General features: G+C 37.5%; 1 protein-coding gene across 1 annotated transcript in view; it reads right to left on the reverse strand.

Annotated features, from left to right (window-relative positions):
• Positions 1-7,455: 7,455 nt before the first annotated feature.
• The window catches only part of SLC26A7 (solute carrier family 26 member 7), a 70,728-nt gene continuing 54,753 nt past the window's right edge, over positions 7,456-23,430 (reverse strand). The window contains exons 13-18 of the mRNA XM_042785955.1: positions 20,135-20,272; positions 18,330-18,378; positions 15,673-15,773; positions 12,987-13,041; positions 12,794-12,897; positions 7,456-10,694 (exon numbers count right to left, since the gene is read on the reverse strand). Coding sequence (XP_042641889.1) covers positions 10,659-10,694; positions 12,794-12,897; positions 12,987-13,041; positions 15,673-15,773; positions 18,330-18,378; positions 20,135-20,272 — 483 coding nt within the window. The 3' untranslated portion in view covers positions 7,456-10,658. The remainder of the gene's footprint in view (positions 10,695-12,793; positions 12,898-12,986; positions 13,042-15,672; positions 15,774-18,329; positions 18,379-20,134; positions 20,273-23,430) is intronic.

Here is a 23,430-nt window from a genome sequence, read left to right on the forward strand (position 1 = left end):
ACCTGCTGTTTTCCATGGGGAAGAAACCACTGATGCAGACACACTTTACATGTTACAGAATTAAACATCACTCTTTTTTTGTTGCTGGTACTTGCTAAAGGAAATAGTATTTCTGTGGAAAGATCCTTTTTGACAAGTGCATGGGCAGAGGCAGCACCTCCAATGCTTGCTAAAGGTTTTGACAGCTGCTTTTGACTTTGGGGAGGTGGTGGTGGGTGGTGGGGGTGTAGTATTAGAACACTTTATTTTCTTTTACCTGGTGCCCAGGCTTGCGGCTCTTATGGCACCAGAGTTGTCCCACCACTGACAAGGCCAAGCAGCGAGGCATTTCCCTTACTCCTTGCATAAATATAAAGATGTTCCTCCATCAATCTTTCAGTGTTTCCACCACTTTGACAGCAGAAACCTAACAAAACATAGCTGTGCCCCATAAACTAGGGCAGCTCCTTCAATAGAATCGCCCAGTTTTTACCATATAAGATGAGAAATCCAGAAACAACCTCCTTCTCGAGCTGGTAAGATTCAAATCTACCATTTTACCTTCAGGGAAATAGCCTTCCCACTGATGGATGAGGATACCTTCCACCATAGCTAAACCAATAAATGTTTAATCCTGAATTGGGCAGTCTGGGAAAAGGAGAAACTCTGTTTTAGTGTCTGGGGAAGTCATATGAGTGGGGAGCAACTGGGCACTAATCCCTCTTCCCAGGACAATCTATATATTTAATGTTAAACCACCACTACAAAGACCAGATCCCAGGAATTTCACCTTAGATTGCCAGCTCGTGCCCTCTGTTGCCTTTGTCTTTAGTTCCAATGAGTCTTGTTGCCGTCTTTCTATGCAGCAGAATAACATCCATAGAAATGAGAAAACATAGAAAACTTAAGGCGCCTTCCTGAAGGAGGAACCGGAAATGTGTGGCTGAAAATATCCAGCCAGAAACAGTGATTAAGTCTGGATAACTCAGCTCTCTAGAGGTTGTTTGAACCATGACAACATGTAAAAGGGCACATAAAGCTTAAGCCCTTCTCTAGCCTTGTTTTGAAAGGGAAAGAGTGAGATTTTTTTACTCTGATAAGAGAAAATCCTCAGTACCTACCTTCATGAAGCTGGGACTGTAAAATGGAAGCTATTGCACCATGGCTTCCACAACCCAGGATGTGTTTTATATTTCAGCAAAATTCACATAAGGTTGTCCAGACCTCATCTTCCTGTGTGCTTGTTTCCATACTGGCTGATAGCCAGTGTTTAAGGCCACAGTATCAGCTACATCAGCCTTTGCTGCCTGTCTGGAGATGGGAGAGGGTTGCCATGCGGGTGCCTGTACAGGGGATGGTAAGAGGCAGGGTAGAAGCTGGCACATGTAGCAGAAAGGTAGAATTTAATTGGTTAGAGTCATAGCAGTCCCCCAAGCACATAGAATCAGAGGGTCACTGAGGTTGGAAGGTACCTCTGGAGGTCTCTTGACCAGCCTCCATGCTCAGAGCAGGGTCTGCTACAGCAGCATGTTCAGGGCCATGTTCAATTGGGTTTTGAATACCTTCAGGCCTGGACATTTCATGGCCTCTCTGAGCAACCTGCTCCAGTGTTTGAACACCCTCACAGTAAAAATATGTTTGTATTGAATTTCCTGTACTTGAGTTTGATCCTATTGCCTCCTGTCCTGCTCCTGGGCACCACTGAGAAGGGTCTGTCTCTATCTTCTTTACTCCCCCATCAGGTATTTATACACACAGATAAGATCCTCCTGAGCCTTGTGTTCTCCAGACTGAACAGTCCTTAGCTCTATCAGTCTCTCCTCCTATATCAGGCTTCGTGGCTTTTGCTGAACTCACTTCAATACGGCCAGCTCTTTTACCGGGGAGCCCAGATCTGGGCACAGTAGATTTAAGTGATCTGGCAATACTCATTTTAAGCTCTCAGACCACACTTTGGTGCACACAGACCAGGCAGGCATGATGTTGCCTTTCTAATCTGAAGACCATATAGAAGACAGTTTCAGCAGCTGTCCAAACCCACATGGATATCTCTGTCTTGATAAACAGTGCAATGCCTCTGGCTACATTGATGCCTGGTTTCCCTGTGCTGTGGGTCACAGTAGTCCTCTGTGTAGTGCTAGCACATCTCCAGGGTACCTCAGTGCAGTTTTGAGGGTGCACGGAGGGTACTAAAAACATCTCTCTACTGCACCACTTGGTTTGGCATTCCCATGCATGGGCAGAGTGACAACACACACCAAGGCACAGGGTGCCATGTCCCTGTGAAACTCTATCAACATCATTCATAGCTAGCTTTTGACTAGTCCTAACTGACTGGTTATTATAAAATTATTATCCAGGCTTCAAATTAATCTTTTGACTGAAAGTATTTCTCCTTTACTTTTTCTTTTTTGGTTAACACACTTCTAGTCCTATCCTAAATTTTCTTGGATGCATGCCGTGAATGGAGCTGCCACTGCCCCTGCTGGTTCCTGATGAAGTATCTGAGTGGTGACATTGATGGAGAAATGTTTGTGTGGTGTTTGCAAATGACTGTCCATAACATGAAGGTGGTAATGCTCAGGATACACCTGTTCCTCCTTATGGACCACCTGTCTCTGAAAAGGTGTAGTCTGTGAGGTTGAAAAGAGGCAGATGTGAGCTTGTTTATACATGTATTTCATGCTTATATGGATGAAACACCTATAAAAGCTGCATTTTGTCTGAAAAAGGAGACTTACTCTAGGAAAAAAAAAAAAAAAAAAAAAAAAACAAAAACAAAACAAAAAAAAAAAACGACAAAAAAACAACCCCCAAAATAACAACCTTCTTTCATTGATACAAAGTAATTGAAATACTATTAAAACCACATTAGCAGGATCAATGGCAGTGTGGGGAAACTATCCTTGTGTGAGGCGAACTGCACTTCTGTAACAAATGACCTCACATGCAGATCAAGGGCCTGCCAATAGCAATTGGTTTGAACTTCTATGGTCTGCCACTCCTTCATCCAGTGCCTCCATGCAGCCCGACTTGCCAGCTTCACCCTGTGCTCTTCAGCTTTTTCATCCATATGCAATATCACACAATCCCATTCGCTTGAGATTTCTGCCCCCGTATACCCTCTTCCCACACCCTGCTGCACATCCCAGTGCCCTTCTCCTCCCATTCCCATGCACCACAGCCTCACAGCCCACCAGCATCTGAGCTGGTCTCCAGCTCCACATCTGCACCATCTCACGTGTAGTTCTGTCAGCACTGCACCCACCAGCACTTGTGCTATGCAGTCTGTAGAGCAGACTATCTCCTGATAGGGGGGGTGGGAAAGAGGAAGGAGAGAAGCAAGCAATCCCCTGGTCTGCAGAGCATCACGGGTCCTCCACAGGTCACCACCCCTGTTTCATGGGATTGGGAACTGAAGAGAAGAGGGATACTGGAAATGTGTGAAATGGGGACAACAGTGGAACCAGGTCAGTGCTGAACCTGAGCTGTGCTTGGTAGATTTAAACACAGTTTTACTACTGAAAATAAAATGAAAATGATCACAAATTGCAGATTGCAAATGTAATATTCCAAAACCTGTTTCAAATCTGGAAGCACTCCATGAAAAAAAAGTGCATTTTTTTTTTTTCTTATCGGTTAGGATTGCTCTCATTCTTTCAAAATATGTCTTCCTTTATGGAGGTACTCTGAATTATGAATTTGGCTTTAGGAACCAAGCTAAAACAGAAAGGAGTGAAGTTCCAGACATTTGAAAACAGTTGTAGAGAGAGCTAAGAGAAAAAGGAACTTGAAACAAAATGTTGAGAGCATTTGAAATTATTAGTTTATTCTGGGGTATAAACTAAACACAGCAGGGTATCAGCTAACAATTCCAGTAATGTGACTACTAAACTCTCTTGAACAGGAAGTGTCATGATGTCATTTAAAAATATATTTTAGAAGGACTATAACAATATATGTGTAAACACAGCAGGTCCATAGAAGCAGAATGGAAAATCAGCTATAAATGCTACAGAAAAATAATGACCACTGATACCACAGATGACCTGGATCCTAAGGCAAACATGATGTTCAGTGTCTGAGGCACGATGTATTGAAATAGACAGTCCTCAAAACTGCAGGACTAACAAAATACTGCACTTCTCCCTTTGTCATAGAGAGCATGCAGGATGGATGTGATCTGACAATTACTTTATTCTCAAGACTGAATTAGCTAATATCATCTGCTCCTTTCTGCTTCTTTACAGAACAGAAGACAGGGATTTTGTTTCCTAGAGCTCATAGGCCCATTCACAGTCTGTCCCAGCGGTTTACAGGTTGAAGAGGTTGCATGAGGAACATGTATATATGAAAGTCAGTCAGGAATAAGGCAGATAATTGCAAGTGGAAGTGTATGAGGTACTTCAAGGTGGAGAGGTATGGTTAGGGTTTTCATTTCTGAAAAATCTCTCCATCCATAGACTACCCCAAATGAATTCCTGCTATAATCGTTATAGTCTGTTCAGGCTTCAAATGTTTGAAATAACAAGTCATATCCCAAGCAATCATGAGTTTAAAGATCATTCTTTGCTATTATAAACTCTGGTTACCAGATCACATGGAAAATGCAACTCAGTGATGGAACAGGTCATTTTCAGTCCTCTGTTTCTAAAATCATATACTTTTTCTATTGGTTTACTGGATCAATCAACCCAGAAGCTGCAAGTGGTACAAATCTGAAGCCATCCAAGGGATATGGCTCATCCACTGTGACACTCCACCACTCTGTGGACTAATAATTAATTACTAACCACATGAATGTGTTCAGCTCAAAAGACCTCTTTATTGGAAAACATATTAAAAAAAAAAAAAAATTAACCAAACAGCCATTTCTCTGCTTTTCCATGTCATGCTCTCCAGAAATGCCATGGAGCCAGAGGATTTCCATTAGGAAAGAAGTTGCTCCTCAAGTTACCTTTCAAGTCCCCAGTGAAAGTCAATCTTGGAGTTTTATGTGCCTGTTCTGGGAATGAAAAGAATGATGTTGCTCAGCACCTCTCTTCAAAGTGGTTTCCTTACTATTATGTGAGTGTGATTGAGAAACATAACTCTAGAATATAGCCTTAAGCATTAAAAATATTTAACTGTATAGAATCTAGGAGTTTATGGCACTCCAAATTGTTTATATGTTTGCAAACCACTGTAAAATCAAAAATGTTGAAGTTGCATTAATTTTGGTAAAGGCAAATGTTTTCATAAATTACTAGGCTTGAAAAATTAAGCTGCTACTTTTGAGGCCAAACTTTTAATGATATGTCAATCTATTTTCCATTAAGGCCACCACAGTTATTGGAGGGGTGAGAGGGTTTACCCCTCATCTCTTCTTTACTGGAGTAAGCCATGGACCATGTATAAGCAATACCATCAGTATACACAAATTGGATATGAGGTGTACCATCTGCAGATGCAAATAACAATTAAAAAATAAGTACTCAAATGACTGCACATGCATAGGGTCAATATTGGAAAAATTGGCCCAAGATTTCTGTATCTCTTATAGAAGTAAAAACATCTGTTAGATGCCATATTCCCCTAAGAACTGTGAAGAAGTCAAACTTCTGCATGTAATATAATTTCTCCTCTTTCATTATTAAGATTTAATACATTTTGAGGTTGGAGAAGGCAACATATCTCATTACAGTCTGGTTAATACAGAATGCAAAAAAAAAAAAAAAGCTCTTAAGTATTGAAATAATGAGGGCATTTTCCTCCTTCTATGTGCAAATTGTCTCATATTCCAATTTATTTCCGTATAAATTTATTGTTGCATATGCTAATACACAGAATTGGAACAAGAAAAAAATAATTAAATGCATTGTAGAACATATGGAAACATACAAATTATGTGATCTTTGCTAAAAATCCATCTTAGTGATGAAAGCACCATTTAGCATCCACTCTGGAACTGCACTCCTTCATTTATTTATGAGACACTACTTTCTGTAGACAAAGAAAGTATCTTCCAAAAATAAGAGTGCCATATTTTGAAGGCATACTGTATATTTTATTTTTGTAACTAGTAAATGTCAAACAGTATTCATACACAGTATTGACGCATTAATATTTTCATTCAACAGTGAAGATACCTTTCCTTATTACATTATATATTTATGACACACAGAGCTGTCAAGTAAATTATGTCAAAGCATCTAAAGTCAGAACTTGTGACACTTGAATCATAGAATCAGGGAAAATAACCTTTAAAATGAAAGACATATGATGAGAATTAGAAACATTTAATTTGCATAAATATAATGTTAACAGTCTTTTCCTTATTACATATTTTATGCCTAATTTATAATTGTCACTATATTAATTTCTTAACATCAGTTTGCACTCTTTTTTTTTTCCTCATTGTTCACTTTGTTTTGGAACGTGTGAAACAAATTCTGTAAGAAGAATATGATCAGATCCCCATTTTAATATACTCTGATTAGAACATCTTAAATTTTGCAGAAAACTTCATTCACATAATGCACTTTCTAACATTTAGAATTAATTCCTAAAGATAACTAAAAATTCCTGAACACATCAAGCAAATACAATGTCTGAAAATATTAGCCCACCTCTTGGAAACAATCTTGTACTGATGTTTCGCTATGAAGTGAAGAATACACAAAAGTGTGCAGAATTGAAGCACTGATTTTCAAAAGATGGATAATTCTTACATTTTGAATTTAGGAATGTAAAATCTGAGCATTCAAGTATACATATAGGAATCAAAGTGAAAGGTTAGGTTTTCAGAATGCTTACTACTCAGAGTAGTAAACTCATTGATTTCATTAGTTGAAACCCATTAGTAAAGGAGAGACTTTCCTGAGCCTCTGTTGGAGGGTGCAGTTTCTCTCTCACACCTATAGAAATCAATAAGAACAGAGAGAGATCCGCACTTCTCATGACTCTGCCCTTATTGCCAATGATGCACAAGGTTATGCATGCAAGCACAATTAATAAAACTTCACAATATTCTGAAAACTCCTAAGGGACATTCAAGTAAATAAGGCTGGAAGGTACTAAGATGGATGTCTGCCTCAGGAGAGCACAATAACTCAAATCCTTATTCTTACTGGCTGTGATCACCTCCGTGTGGATACAAGACCAAGTCCTGCACCACTGTAAGGAGATATGGACTTTGTGCAGTCCCTTTGTCACAGGCAAGTTTGGCTCACTTTGCCCTTCTCAATCAGAAGAATAAATATGGTTTATTCTATTCTATAATATTCTATTATTTTATAATAATGGCATTTGGTCTAGATGATTGTTGTAGGTCCCTTTCAACAGAACTATGTTATTATTCTATTCTATTCTATTCTATTCTATTCTATTCTATTCTATTCTATTCTATTCTATTCTATTCTATTCTATTCTATTCTATTCTATTCTATTCTATTCTATTCTATTCTATTCTATTCTATTCTATTCTATTCTATTCTATTCTATTCTATTCTATTCTATTCTATTCTAAAGATAATTGGGATGATTTGGTTTATAGTAATTCTTCCTGAGAGCCAGAGGGAAGCCAGTGGACAGTCTATACAAAGAAGCACTGAGGAAAGGGTTGAAATTGACAGTAAACTCCAGAACTTAATTTAGAAGGTTTAGGGTGCTTCCTTAAATCTTCACCAAAGAATCAAGCAGTTGTTTGTCAGTTGACTCTGCAAGTGAAGCAAACACATCACCAGAGATTTGCAGAGCAACTCCGGCAAGACACTAAGCAACTCTCAGCCCACCAGCAGAGCGACCGGTGATCTGCAGGCGATCAGTCACTGGTGCATGAGATCTGATGGCATGTCATCCAGGTCATCTGAAGACAGCCAATGTGCAATTACCAGTTTTAGAAAACATGAATGGCTCAGAGGAGTAGTGGTGGAGAAACAGAAACTGTAACAGTATTGAAGCAATTTGTCCTCCTAGGTCAATGGTAAAAAAGAAGTGACCCTCCCACACCCCACTAACCATGCTTCTGTAAAGTAGTTCTGGCCTGACAAAGTACAGGTACTTCAGAAGCAATTGAAAGGGCAGCTACCTTCACGGGTCCCTTGAATGCTTTGTTCTTCTGAGAAACAACAATCCAAAGTGGTGCCACTTGCCAGAAAAGGAATCTAAGTAACAATGTATATTCTCAGAAATAGAAAGAAATTCAGGCTAATTATATATGGTAAATTAAATTACAGGAATATTACAAGTATCCCAAAGCCCAATGTTGGAATATTCAGAAATTTAAAGTTATGATTAAATGTTTTAAGGGAAGAAATATATTTCATCCCTGATTCTGCCCTGAGACACCATCAAGCAGTAATCACAGAATTAAGATATTTTGAATTTGAAGCCTTACAGTGATTAAACACTTTTAAAAATGACAGTGTGTCACAAGACTTTGAGCTAATGGGAAATAATTGTCCATCCCAAACCAGCCATTTAGCTGTGAAAAAGTTATTCGTATTTAAAGCAGTGGAAATTGGAAGACATTTTTATTAGTACTACAGAATTATTAATTTAATGCAGAGGTGAAGAGGGTTTCATCAAGGGCTAATACTACAAAGAATTTTAGAAGTATCTGTGTTGTTCCATTTACAAGATTATTCAGAACAAAACCGAAAGTATCCTGGTAGATGCTATCTTTTCTAAAGAGCCTATATTAAAAAATTTCATTGATCAACTCATCTATAAATTTTCAGAAAAAAAAAAAAAACATTTAGCCATCAAAGAATAAATACTGAACTTAGTAGAAAAGATACCGTTTATTTATTCACTTTGCACTTAAGTAGAGATCTTCATTCAGCTGTGACATAAAATTGATGTTTCTACAATGAAAGTAGTAAATAGTAGTAAATAGTTTATAAGGTGTTAATAAATTACTAAAATTGTTTGAGGAAATTATTAATCAAATATTATATCTTGTTATTGAGCTTGAGGATGTAATGGATCATATGCAATCAACTACAGCATCTGAAATGAATGTGCTTGTGACAATGTACAGAACTTATTTCTCCTGTGTATGTCAAGTTTCTCACAGTTACTAATCAACATCTTGCCCAGCAATTCTTAAAGCAGTCTCAGAAGGACGCATACAGAACAGTTCTGGTCATCCAGGGACAAAGTGGGGAATAACTCAAATAGTCACCTATAGCTGAAAGGGTAAAAATCCCCATGGTTCTTTCCTATTGTCTTCTAGTAGTGTGGAATCTCCAAGACCAGAAGAAAAGCCTATTGATGCCTCAACAGAATTATGCAGAGGTGTGGAAATGACTCACTCCATGAGCCACCTCATCTACTGCAGGCAGCTGCTTTGGGCAGGTGGAGCAAGGAGTCTCCAGACAAGCGTACATGTGTAACTGCTGCTAAAAACAGGATGCTTAGCATTAGATTTTGCCTATATACTCCAGCTGCACAAAGTACCTTTGTACTTCTCTCTTTTCTGTAGTTCTAAGATGGCCATTACGGCTGTGCCATATTCATTTACCTTTTAGCTTCCACAGTTTTTTTAAGTCAGTGAGGAAAAATTGTACTTCCTCATCCTTCCTCATTTTTCAACTAGTTTTTGCTCAATTCACATTTTACTGCTAGTGTTCATGTATGGAAAAAAAGGCAAGAGGAAAAAAGTCATACATGTTGCCACATAACATGATACTGATATGATAGCATAATCTAGTGTGAGTGCTGGGAATCCATAATTACAAGCCAAATAACTCAACCCGTGAATTCCTCCACCCCATTTGTGTGCTTGCACACAGGACTGCACATCAGGATTGGGGCTGAAATATGGCACATACCTTATGTTTCTCTCCACTGCCATCTCTCAGCTGCCACAGCTGAAGATTTCAACACCAAACATATCACAGCTCAAACTGGAAGTGCAGACTACTCTATGCTCAAAACAAGAACAAGTTTGGGGAAAATATTACCAGTTTTTCCTCTTCAATCTGAGCTAAAGTATACCTGTGGCTTTGAAAATGTAGCAAACCATAATAATAACTCATGACAACTATTAGAGGGGAACACAATGCAGTGCATGTAACCAACATACATCTGCTTTCTCTGAATACATAGTGCTCCCACTTGGTAGCTGTTAAAAAGCATACAAAGCCAGGTACAAAAAATGTAAGCATATGTTAGCTGCGATAGGATGCTGTTATTGCAAATGGCTGTCTCAAATAGAAGAAAGGGTAAGTAAAGCCACTAGAAACCGTATGCACTGGTATATGGTTTCCTGTATATATCATATCAGTTATAACACACTGTTTTTTAGAATTCATAATATCTCATTATTCCATACACAAAACTACAGATGCATATTACAACTAATGTTACAATAGAAGATATCTAAAAGAATATACTTCACTGCTAAACACAGTAAGTACTTCATGTCTGCTTCAAATACTTTGTAGATAAATGTATATAAAAATATTATATAAAACCACTATAGAACAATTGCATGAACATTCTCTGAGTGATGGCAGATGAAAGATTTTTTTTTCTGAATGGCAGATCTGTCCTTACTGAATGTAGTAAATATATATGGCATACAAGAGATCATCTATGAGATCTCCTGGAGAAAAAAAAAGCTAAGGAGAAACCGTGGTGTACTTCATTCTGAATATGAACAGTTGAAACTACTCATATTCAACGGGTTGACATCACACTTCACTCTGTTCACTGAACTTGCTGTAATTCTAAATTGGGAGAAACAGAAAAAAATGTATTATAAAGTTTTTCTAGAATATAACATAAAATTAACAGATGAAGCAATGCTAGTTTGAAAATGTCACCGCTATAGCGACTAAAAAATGAAAAAGTTATTTATGATGAAGATGAACTGCATAAAGCAACAGATGAGTTTCTTATTAATTTATCATCACAAAAATGAGAATTACACAACATTATCCTTGGAGGATGTAGATAAGAGCATTTCAAATAGTGGCAGAGACAAAAAGGAAACACGAAGCCCTCTTGCCTCTACCTCTCTGACAGTGAAAGACTATTTCCTGCTGTGAGGAGATGTTGAAATGTAAATCAGAATGAATCACTTTCTGTAAATCTCCAACTCCTTGTTCCTATTGTTTTCTATCCTATCCTGTTCATCCTATCCTGGCACTTTCCCGTCATGTAAACACCTCAAATTTCTACTGACCTCAGCATCTTAAAAAAGCATAGGCAGTCTACACAGACAGGTTTTGTTAGTTACAGTGTGGTGCTGCTATGGTGGTCACCCTGCCTCTTTATTCCTGATCATCTTATCTTCAGGTGTTAAATGAAAAGAACACATAAAACAAACAAACAAACAAAAAAAAACCCCAAACAGATCACATACTTTGAATACTCTGAAGAAACATCAGCAGCATATACACTGTTCATAGTTACATTTAAAATTTGAGTCTGCATGCAAGCCTTTCAGACTAATCTGCTGAGACACTATCCAGATTTTTGATTTGCCTAGCAGCTCTGGTAGAAACATGGGATCAGTTCCTAGAAAACTGGGCTTCTGAGCACTAACTCCCCCTTTTTACTTTGAACATTTGTCCTGGTCTGTCCATGTCCCACTTCCATAAAATGGGAATGCTAGTACATACCTATCTTACAAGAATGTTAGGAAGGTTAATTAATGTCTATAAAGAATGCAGACATTTTACAACACAACAATCATCATAATTCATCCAATCAGACCCAGACAAAATATAAAATAGCCATCCCCATTACGCTTGCTCTGCAGTTACCATTTCAGTAAATTGGTTTTTGCAGGGCATTAAAATAAAAAATGTTGAAAAGCTCTGAAGAGAACGTATTTTTCTGGTCAATCCACTAGACCAACTGTGTGAACTCACCTTACCTGGAAAAATCAATGGAAAGTGATTTTGTCCATAGGTAATTCTAATTTAATTAGTAAAATATAAAGTGAACTAAAAAAAAAAAACAACAAAACCACAGACCATTATGAGTTTAATGTCTCCTGGAGAAGGCTCTTAGCCAAGCTCTAGCAATGTTTGGAATCATAAATAAAACCATTGGAAAGAACACTACTTGTAATGCATGCTCAGTTACACTGGGATTACAATGGAAAAGGCTCACACTGTTTATTATGAAAGCCCAGGTTTACAGCTTTTTAACAAGGAATGCAACAATTATTGAGCGAGTAAATACATGTTCAAGCAAATGCATGTTCAAGCCTCAAGCCTCAATTTCTGAACAAAGCCATCCTTCTCCCTCTAGCTCTCTCTTCCACCTCGTGCAATTCCTCTGCCCTCTTTCTACCAGTGAGCCAACACAACAAACTACAGCGCAGGGTAGAGACAAGCTTATTAGCTCAAAAAAAAATTTGCTAAGGATCCAGAAGCATTTCAGTTAGAACAGTGCAGCGCTGTGTGAAGTAACTTTAATCAACCCAGGCTGAGGAACAGAGTGTAGTTTCAGTAATACAGACCTGGGGATGAGTTAAATTGCCTCATTGAGAAGCTATGTGAGGTGTTTCTAGATGACATGACACTTTCCAGTGGAGAATGCACCCAGATTAATGCACCACAACACAGAGCTTCTGGTTATAGCATAGGAGACTGAGAAGATGTTAAAGGAGAGATGTCGACAGGAAGGGAGTGCTAGCAGGAAAAACCTGGTAACTGCGGTCCAGAGGCTGAGCACCAGTTGTAGAGAATAGACAAATGAAATATTTCTACACAGAGGGTTCACTGGGTGAATAAGATTTCCCCAGACTTTAAAAAATTGCTGTGAGAATACAAGAAGCCCACCAGACTTCACCTACCCCTGCTGTAAGTCTCACCCTGTGAATTTGAATGGCATCAATTGCCGAAGAAATAGATTCAAAGAAGACAGGATTTTCAGATTCAAGATTTCCACCGTACTGCATTGCTTTTACCAAGGAAGCTGCAATAAAACAAACATATGAGCACTGATAAGGTAGTGAGGATATATAAACCATCATGTTAAAAATTTTCCTGTAAGCTGATACTTGCCTTTGCAGTGTGCTAGCAACACATCCATGTGTCTGTTTTTACAGTCCGTGTAAATCTATATGTGTGAAAACATGAAATTAAAAAAAAAAAAATAAAAAAACCCTGTTTAAAATACCAACAGGGAATAAAATACACACAAAAAAGAGAACATATTCAAAGCAGGCAGTGCATGCTGGTGAAGCTATACTGCCAGCAGCCACCAGAGTGAGCCCTTCTATAATGCAAACACCACAAACCCACACTAATTTCCTCCCACCTCCTCAAAGTACTCTACAGCTCAGCTGAGAATTAAATCTGAATGTGATAACAATTTTGCATTTTTTACTATATTTTCAGGGCTTTTTTCCAGTTTTCCTTTTTCAGCAAGTTTTCCCATCTCCTCTCCATATGCTTACCTACCAGTCTACACAGACAGAAACCAAAGGAATCCAATCTAGGAAACTTTGAGACTTCCTGCAGTCTATCAGAAAAACACCATAACCATCATGCCACATTCTGCAGTAAGTTGTTCTTTATTCTTTCTTTGAAATTGTGCAACTTCACAGACACTAAATATTCAATAAACTAGAAAGTAAAAAAAAAAAGTGAAAATAACTCTAGACCAAGAGTAGGGTCTTTTTCTGGCAAATGAGGAACATGTGGAACAGCCCTTGATTCAGATAATGTTTAAATAATCCATGTAAACTGGACGAATTCTTAGAGAAGAGATTCAATGAGAACCACATCAGAATAACGTATTTTTAAAAATAAACCAAAAGCCTGACTCGGTCTAAAAATCCCTCTAACTCAGCAGTGATGATATTTTGGGAAAGAGTGTAACAACAAGGACATGTTGAGTGTGTTCCTCTGAGTAACTCAGTTTTGGACCAGTCATTCACTGCACTCCCAGCCTGTGCACTTCACAGCCCATAATGGACTTACCTCTCAGAAATTTGTCAAACACTTCTTGGACATAATTTGTAGTTCTGATGTCTCCAAGATCTTTTGGAAATAATTTTCACTTTTTTTTTTTTTAATTAATGCTTTAGTAAATGTCCTATATTTTGAGGGGAGACATAACAAAGAGTAACTCCCACTAACCTTTCCTTACAGCTTTCTTTTTGACCATATCCCCACCTATATATGTGGTTTTAATTGAACACTTTTAAGGCAGCACTTACTTCACTGCTTAATCACTGCAGTAAATTGAGAAAATGATTAGGATCAGAAAAGGCCTGGGCTGAGACCTAAGTTCAACTCTAGTCTACCCCACTCAGAAAAATTATATGGAACAAACCTTGGATACCCACTGAAATCTGTACCCACTACACAACTATTAAATGACAGACCCAATGGAAATGTAAGATATAGCCTTAGAAGATATTTTTTCATCAACTGTATAGAACTGCTCATTATGTGGAATGACAGAATCATAGAATCATTTAGGTTAGAAAAGACCTATAAGATCATCAAGTCCAAACATTAACCTAGCACTGCCAAGTCACACCACTAAACCATGTCCCTAAGCACCACATTTACACATCATTAAATACCTTCAGGGGTGGTGTCTCATCAGCTTCCCTGGGCAGCCTGTTCCAATGCTTGACCACCCTTTTGGTAAAGAAATTTTTTCTAACATCCAGTCCAACCCCCGCCTGGTGCAACTTGAGCCCATTTCCTCTTGTCCTATCACTCTTTACTTGGGAGAAAAACCGACACTCGCCTCGCTATCTACCTTGCTCACCAGTGCTGAGTACAGGGGGACAATGGCTTCCCTGGTCCTGCTGGCCACACTATTTCTAATACAAGCCAGGATGCTCTTGGCCACCTTGGCCACCTCGGCACACTGCTGGCTCATATTCAGCCGGCTGTTGACCAACACCCCCAGGTCCTTTCCCGCCAGGCAGCTTTCCAGACACTCTTCCTCAAGCCTGTAGCGTTGCGTGGGGTTGTTGTGACCCAAGTGCAGGACCCGGCACTGAGACTTTTGAACCTCGTACAACTGGCCTCGGCCCATTGATCCAGCCTGTCCAGATCCCACTGTAGAGCCTTCCTACTCTAAAGCGGATCAACTCTCCCAACCAACTTGGTGTCGTTTGCAAACCTACCAAGGGTGCACTCGATCCCCTCATCAAGATCATTGATAAAGATATTAAACAAATCTGGCCCCAATACTGAACCCAGGGGAACACCACTCATGTCTGGCTGCCAGCTGGATTTAACTCCATTCACCACAGTAACAAGTGGTTGCTGGGTTTAGTTTTCTCAGAGATCTTTGGTGCTCCTGCAATGCCTGAGAAACCCAGCCTGTTAGGTATGTAACCCACAGGAGAAAACACGGAGATCATTAAGACCTCTGGCTTAGCAGAAAGCAGGACAGTTTTAAAGGGCTCCACTACAACTAACATGACAGGGTCAAACATGATCTAAAACAGCTTTAAAATAATTTAAAAAAAAAGTCAGAAACTCATCTCCATTACATACAGATAGTTACATTTGCATTGAATATCACCCAAAATCCTTAGAATTATTTTTGATATAACTTTATATATAAACACTGTTGAGTTTAACACCAAATCTGTGTTCATCTTTTCCACGAGTGACATGTTTATCCACTTATATAGGTGAGATGACTACTAGCTGGCCCCAGTAACGCATATGTGTAATTATATTTCTATGTACAGAATTTGTCTGATGTCATGAATACCTGAAGCAGCACTGAGACTCCAGTGTAGTCAAAGAAATTCAATCCACTGCAGTCTAATACCAAAACACGTCTCTCACTGTGACATGACTGCAACACGTCACCTACAAATTTGATAAATGTAAAACTTTCATTAAAAGGAAGAGTAGTCAATAAATGTGCATAAGAATAATGATAGTTCAACAAAATAAGCCCAAATTATCACAATAAAAATTTTACAATTATGTACTTGGGTACCAGTCAAGCAAATGACATATTTTAGAAGCACAAATGAATGACCTTTAGAGTGATGGGATGAAGTGATGATGGACAGAACATATTATTAGTGAAAAGTTTTCGACAGGAATAGTCTCTCAAGAATGAAAGAATTGTTTCTTCAGATTTTAATTTCTAAATGATTCAGGATAATATCTTGGCTTGTTTGGAAAATTTTGCACGAGATACACAGAGAATATATCTCTCTTTTAAGTTCTGATCTGACATGCATTTCTGTAGTACCTAAACGCTTGTCTATGGCTTAAATAATATCTGCCCATGAGAAAATAAAATATGTAAAATGAAGTGTTTCATTTTCTACTGTGTTGGGGTTTTTTGGTTAATTTTTTTTTTATATATTATTGCATATTGATGCTGGAGAGAAAAAATATGTTGGTAAGATCTGAGAAGGTCTAACATTCATTCTTCAACCTCAGGCCATCTGGTGCTTAAACTAAGCACACTAAATGTGTCCTGAACTAGCACATAAATAAACGATTCCTGACTTTCATGAAGGGAAACCTGGAAAATAATGCACATCTTATTTACATTGCTTTGTGAACAAGTGTTAGTTATCATAATGCACAAAACTCAAAAAAAAAAAAAAAAAAAGAGTTGAAGAAAAGGAATTCTTAATGTAAAGATTGGTTAAACTAAATGGTTTTGACAGAGCAGAGGTGAAGATTTTAAACTCTTGAGGGGACTTAGAATTTCCCCAAGGTGTAGATTTATCATGCTGCTAATTCCTTTCTGACAGTAGTCTGAGAGCCAGAGCCTTTTGGACTTGCACTTGCAGAGATTTACTGTCTTTGTACTGTCCAACATACATTAATAGATACAAACCAAACAAAAATACAGAAATATAAAGGAAACCTCCTGCCTGACATTACTGTGATGGAAACCCAGAAAGGATTTGTGAGATCTGCTAGGCTGCTCACCATAATACTGTCTATGCACCTCTTCTGCCTCCAAAACAAAAGAACTTGGTCTTTCTCCCTATTACTTACTCCTGCTACCTTCCCACCCAGCTGGCACCCTGCATTGCAGTAGAGGCTGCTTGGCTTCTAAATGGGGAGGTAGGTACAGACCTGCTCCTGCTCTGAACCAGTGGCAAAGGCAACAGCAGCTGTATAATTTGGTGCTGATACAGACCAATGGCAAATCAGTATTACCCAGAGGGAGAAAGGAAAGATTTTGACAAAGATGTAAATTGTCATGCTTTCCAGGACAACTGCCGTAAGGATTAAGGATTATGTCCTTCCTGAAAACTTAAGCCACATGTTTTGTTTTTTTTAATATATATTTTTCTTTTTTCTCTCTGGTTTTTATTTTAAAGCCCCCAAGAAGAGTCATCATAGACTGGTTCATACAAGGAACATTTAAGTCCTCAAGTCAGGATTTAAGCAGCCAGAAGAGAGGCCTTGCACTCTCTGTCACTTCTGTAAAATGAAAAATCAGTTCACCTAAAAGAAGGCTGAAATATGTACTGGCAAGACCTTCTCACACATAAGGTGTTGTGCACTCTTTTAGTATTTTACAGTATAACTCTGTATAGTCTTCAGCAGCCATTATCATTATGTTGCTATATGTTACAGCAAAGTACTCTCTCACCCCCAAGTAATCTAAACACTGCAGTATCATAAAAATGTCACAAGTCTAGTTAATAAATGCAAACATTCAGTCAACAGCCTCCAAATCAGATTCTCTACTGTGGATTTAATGCTTATAAGTGTTTTAAATAAACACAGTATTTTACTTCCATCCACAATTAAGTCATCTGTATAAAGTATCTTCTGCAAAAGGTTGCTGCAGCTCTCCCAAGGGAATGTGCTCTGGTTTGTTTTAGGTGTTATAAAATGTTGAAAGAGTGGAATTATCCAGCTTAATCCTTAATTGAAAGCAAACACTTATGTTTTTTTTTCTTTATTCTATACTGTACTGATATACTATACAATACTAGTGGCCATCATATCACTGATAATTCAGTTGACATTTTCTGAGATTTTCTCCTAAATGTCTTTAAAGATCACAATGATCACAACATGACTCTAATCTTACCCTATTTTTATGTTTGCATACTAATAGTCAAGTCGCACTGTGAATGCAAAAAATACCCAAGACTGGAGTTTAACGAAACAGCCTTTGTCCAAAGAACAATCCAGTCAGTAATGAGGGAAGTTGTTCCCCCCACTGTGTACCTGTCTCAGTATGCACACAGTGGTTCCTGTGAAACAAGTAGGGACTGATGCAGAAAATTTATTTTCATGGGTTCCCTGCTTTTGAAATCTTAAAAAGTCTGTCAATAACAGAATAAAGATAGGACCCGTTAGGCCAAGGTTAACAGAGTTTAACACTGTTTAGCACTCATGCATGGGTTTAATATCATTTATAGATAATAAACTCACCATGACAGCTTCCATTGGAAAATGAACAGAGCAATGTGTTCTGCTCACACTGAAATAAAAACAAACTATTAACATACCAAGGAAAACTAGTCCAATGCATAGTAAACAGAGAAAATCAATGCAATACATAAAAATTCTATTTCTCTATATCGAAGTTATCTCCTTTTCTCCAAAATCATGTTCTGTGCAACAGCTTATTGGATATATAATTCTTGTAGAGTACGTCTCTCAGTATTCTTCTAAAGTTAACCAAACTGGTATTTTACTTTTCTTTAGATGACTCAACCTCTGTCATGTATGGATACACTAGAAAGCATATTATGAACACAATACTTTTGGGGAAGCAGGGGTTGGTGAAAAAGTGATCAAAAGATGGAAAAGATGTTCTTGAAAAGATAAAATCTAGCCAGTGATTTTATAAGATTAACTTTTGATTCATCCCTACTTGCTGCAATCTCATCTGTTACACTAATATTTTAGCGAGAACATTTTTGACATGTAGATTTATAAAAGAATTACCTTATATGGAGAATTTTTTTTATAATGATTTCAATAAGAATGTTAAGTTCTCAGTAAAAATATGAGTTAGAACCAGAAATACAGCATAGAAAAAAAAATCCAAAGTGCAATTTTTTTCATTCCCATTATGTGCTGCAGAAAGACCTTTATTCCACCAAAAAAAAAGTTATGCACAATATTTCAGGCAGCTGTACTGACAAGTACCTTACAGAAGAAACAAAGGATAAAATCTCCCTCCTAAGTAATTTATAAATTAACTTATTAAATTAGCTTGTTAACTTATTACACTTATTAAATTAACTCATAAATTAATTCCATGAAAAACCTAAATAATTTCTCTCTGTTTGGGGGTTTGTTATCATACTAATCCAAATCAGTTAGCCTAGCAGAACCAAGGAGAAAAAGTAGCTCAATTTTCAAGCTGAATTTCTGAATGATGAGGAGAAGCCACCCATCACAGTAGGTATGGATAGCACAGCTCTTTGGCAAGAGACAGCAGAGATTGCTGAACACTGTCTTAATAATCGATCTAAGAAAAGGCTGTGATTTTCTTAGCCCAGTTTGCCAAACTGGATGCAATTGCCTACAGTAAGCATTGTATGGTATCGGAATGTCTTCATTGTAACGATAGAAAAAGAATATTTTTTTTTCCCTTTTAGGGAGTGTTGTGGGAAGTTGTAGTAATTATGTGCAGATAAACTCAAAAAATACTATACTTATGGAGAATTTCTGTACAACTAAGTTACATATCATTTGTACACTGTTTATGTTTCTAATACAAACAGTGCAAAAATTAAAAAGAAGCACTACCTCTGAGAAAAACTTTAGCCAGTTTGTATCTTCTTCTTAATTTTCCTGGAATTATTTATAGTTAGAAACAGAAATGAAGTGTCTTTCTCTTGTAAACTCACCTCCAGCAATAAAATAATATTTTATTCAAGTAGATTTGCAGCTACTCATTGTCTTTTTAAAATCACAGCCTTATATTAGCTAAGGTAAGTTCTGCCAGAAATTTTGAAGAGTTTTGGATCAGTACTTTAATGTCTCTTACAGGCTCATATATAGAGATAGTAGAGATATTCTTTTCAAGCAGTAAAAAGAAAAGAATCCATATTTAATCTGATTAAGATAAAGATTAACTTTATTCTATTCTAAATTAATAATTTGAAATATTACCTTTTTGTATCTGTTTCAGTATCTGATTGCATTCTCTAGGAAATGCAAGGAAAACAATCATGATCTTCAAAACTGTCACCATGATTACTGAAGCATATAGCACATCCTACCTTGTTTACATCTTCACATGCCTGGCTGCTCGTGCTATCCTTTTGGATTATCTTTATCAGATCAGCGTGAAATTTCCTGGCATTCAGAAAGACTAACGGGCTGTTGACTGAAACTATTTTTACCTGTTTTAATGATTCCTGTGGAATGAAATAAACATAATGTTGAAAAGATTATCTTGGCTTTGGAGACTAAAAACCAAACCAATTTCTTTAAAAATCCTGTAAATTCCTGTAAATCAACTTAAATGGAGCTTTGGATTGTGAGAGTGATTGAACAGATAGCTCTCTTGATCAGCTTTCAAACACAACTGAAGTTAAAAAGGAAATGTAAGTAAACTATAAGGAAAATTATGTTTAATTCAAGTTAGTATGAAAGAAAAATCATATTCATTAAGATATATAATACTAAGATCTGTTATCTGACAAATAATAGCAGCATAGTTTCAGTTGGTATGATCCCCAAACATGGGCAACACAAAGTTTGCGGACAGGGAATATTTTTTATTAGACAAACACATGTACTGGAAAAAGTACATGCAGTTATGGGGAAAACACTGCAGGTGGTTTGAGGAACACTGAAAATGTTCATCTTGGTCATCTGAAGATGTCTTCAGTACAACAGGGATATTTCTCCATGGAAATACATAGTGGAACCAGACCAATCTTGAGCAACACATTTAAAATTTTGCCAGCACAGATATACAACCAACACAATAAATAATCTACACTAGAATCATCATCTGCCTCTGATCTGTCTCTCCATTACCTTGAGTAATTTTCAACCAATTCACCGGGTAGCTTCAATGAAACTGTGTAGCTCAAAACATAAATGTTAAACAGCAGAACAATTTCTGAAGGACATCAGATAAAGGTCAGAAACCCCCAGGCACCAGTGGGGAGTATTACCCACAAAACAAGCACTATTTCTTTTAAACTCAAGGTGACCTTATAAAACACCGTCAAAATCAGTAAGAAATTTAATATTTGCATAAAAATATATTGGATATAATCAATCACAAGCTCAGTTGAAATACTGGTTTTGTAGATAGGAAGAATAAGTTAATTCTACCAAGCTCTCCATTTTCCACAGGTTGTGAACCATGTCTCTCTTTTCCTTAGGAAAATTTGATCTGAGACAGACTAAATTCAGTGTGAAGCACAGTTGCTTTGATTTCTGCTGCTTCTATTTCAGAACCGAGGAAAAGTCTGTCGGTCATTAGGATCTTATCCTTTTTCCAGTTGTACTGTTTGAACTAGTAAAAGATATTACATCTACTTATAAAGTTCTTTTTGTATATACCAATACATAAGTATATTAAGCTTTATACATCTAGAGTTGTAAATAGGAATAAGCAGGATAATGTGTGGCCTGTAGAAGTTACCAATATTTTCAGTAGTGTTTTCTCCTTTTTCCACCTGGCAAGCATGCATGCAACTACAGAATCTTAAATAGCCACAGTAACACTGTTCATAAGTGCCAGTTACCCAAAAAGTAATAGGATTAATTTGTCTTTCTGGCATGTCTTTTATGGAGGCTGGCAATCTCTAGATTACACATGGAAGTTCAGAGCATTCTGTTTCTAGGTGAATGTGCTGTACAGCAATGATTCCCACTAGGTATTTTCACATGCAAAACACAATATCACTGGATGTCAACTTCAGCAGCCTCATAAAAAAATTTACCCACTTTGGAAGAATGAAAACAGGATGAGATACCATTCTGCTGATTTTAATAGACAAATACTGCCAGTGGCAACACCTCAGCAGGTCAGCATCAGGCTGTGAAGGCAGATCAACAGATTCCAAAAATTTCTCCAAAAGGATTTCAGTCCACAAAAATGCTATATGCAATAAACTATCCTATCACTAAGTGCAAAAAGAGGTCTGGATACAGAAAATATCTTTTTACTACTGAAATGGAATATCTGATTTATGTGATCATCAGCTCTCAAAAATGGACAACTTGTGACAACGTGCAACAGGAAATAAACCCCAAGAATTCACAAGAATATAGGCTCAAAAAGCCTATCTTCTTCCCAACAGAAGTCAGAGACATGTAACAAAGTCACACTCAAAGACAAGTAATAACAAATTACATGGGATTACATTGAGGATACGCAGTTTTCCCAACAGATCTTCAAGCAAAACAGGAATGGAAATCTTCACCACAAACCACACAAGCTACCTCCTTATTGCAGACTGCTATTCAGACTTCTGGGAACCAGACGATCTCTCGGACACCACCGCAGCAACCATCATACAGACTAAGGAAATATTTCAAACATCCAAAACTGAGGCAATGGACCCCAGACTATGTATAGGGGCTTTACACAATTTACCTATGAATGTGACTGTGGTAAATATCACATCACCAACATACCTCGGTCAGTCAAGTTGCAAAGCCTAACTGGCAATTAAAATGGCTAAGATGGTATGAAAGAAAGCTCTAAAATAAGGGCTAAACAGAGGGCAATATATGCTTGAATGGAGAAATACTCCGACATTCCACAGATTCCCATAAAAATTATGCTCTACACAGCTTGGTGTGGAGACAACTGAGCACTTCAGTGTCATACTAGAACTGGCAAATCTGAAGATGAAAACTAAGTAAAAGGAAGACTCATGTGCAAAGATTAAAGCCTGTGATGATAAAGAATCTAATAAGCTTCCAAAAATATAAGGTGGAGAACTTGAAAGGCTTAAATCATAAGACAAAATCAGGCAGATGGCAGATTTAGGTATAATCTTTTGTCCAGGATGGGCAAGGACAACTGTGCCAAATTTGGCTGTTATTCCTAGCTCTGTTTTGGTTCTAGCTCTTTTCTTGATAAGAATTGTTCTGAGAAAAACAGACTTCCTCTTTGTCGTGTCCTTGCTAAGAAAGAAATAAAATTATCTCAGGCGGCTTATCCCTGTTATCACTTAGAAGGATACTGGCAACTGCCTTGTGCACTCTGCACAGCAGCATCTATGCTTGGGTAAGAGTTCAGTTCAGTGAACGCCCGTGATGCAATGTGTTTCACATAAGATTCTAAATACCCTCTTGACTTTTTCCACATTAAAGTGTCTTTTCTCCTATTGATGAAATAACGCCTATAAATCCACAGACCTTAATGGTAGGGTAGATCATTAAGTTTGCATATTTTCATGTTTAAAAGTCCTGTTGTTTATGTCTAAGTTCTTATTTACCAAGAGAACTTGGATCAGTCTAACATTCATACATTAAAAATTATCCTAAATGCCTGCTGCAACCCAGTGATTCTAAATTCAATTAAAGGCATTTTTCTAAATCTCAA

The sequence above is a fragment of the Tyto alba genome, unplaced genomic scaffold (genome assembly GCF_018691265.1).
Source record: "Tyto alba isolate M040663 unplaced genomic scaffold, T.alba_DEE_v4.0 Super-Scaffold_9, whole genome shotgun sequence".
In the NCBI taxonomy this organism is placed as follows: Eukaryota; Metazoa; Chordata; class Aves; order Strigiformes; family Tytonidae; genus Tyto; species Tyto alba.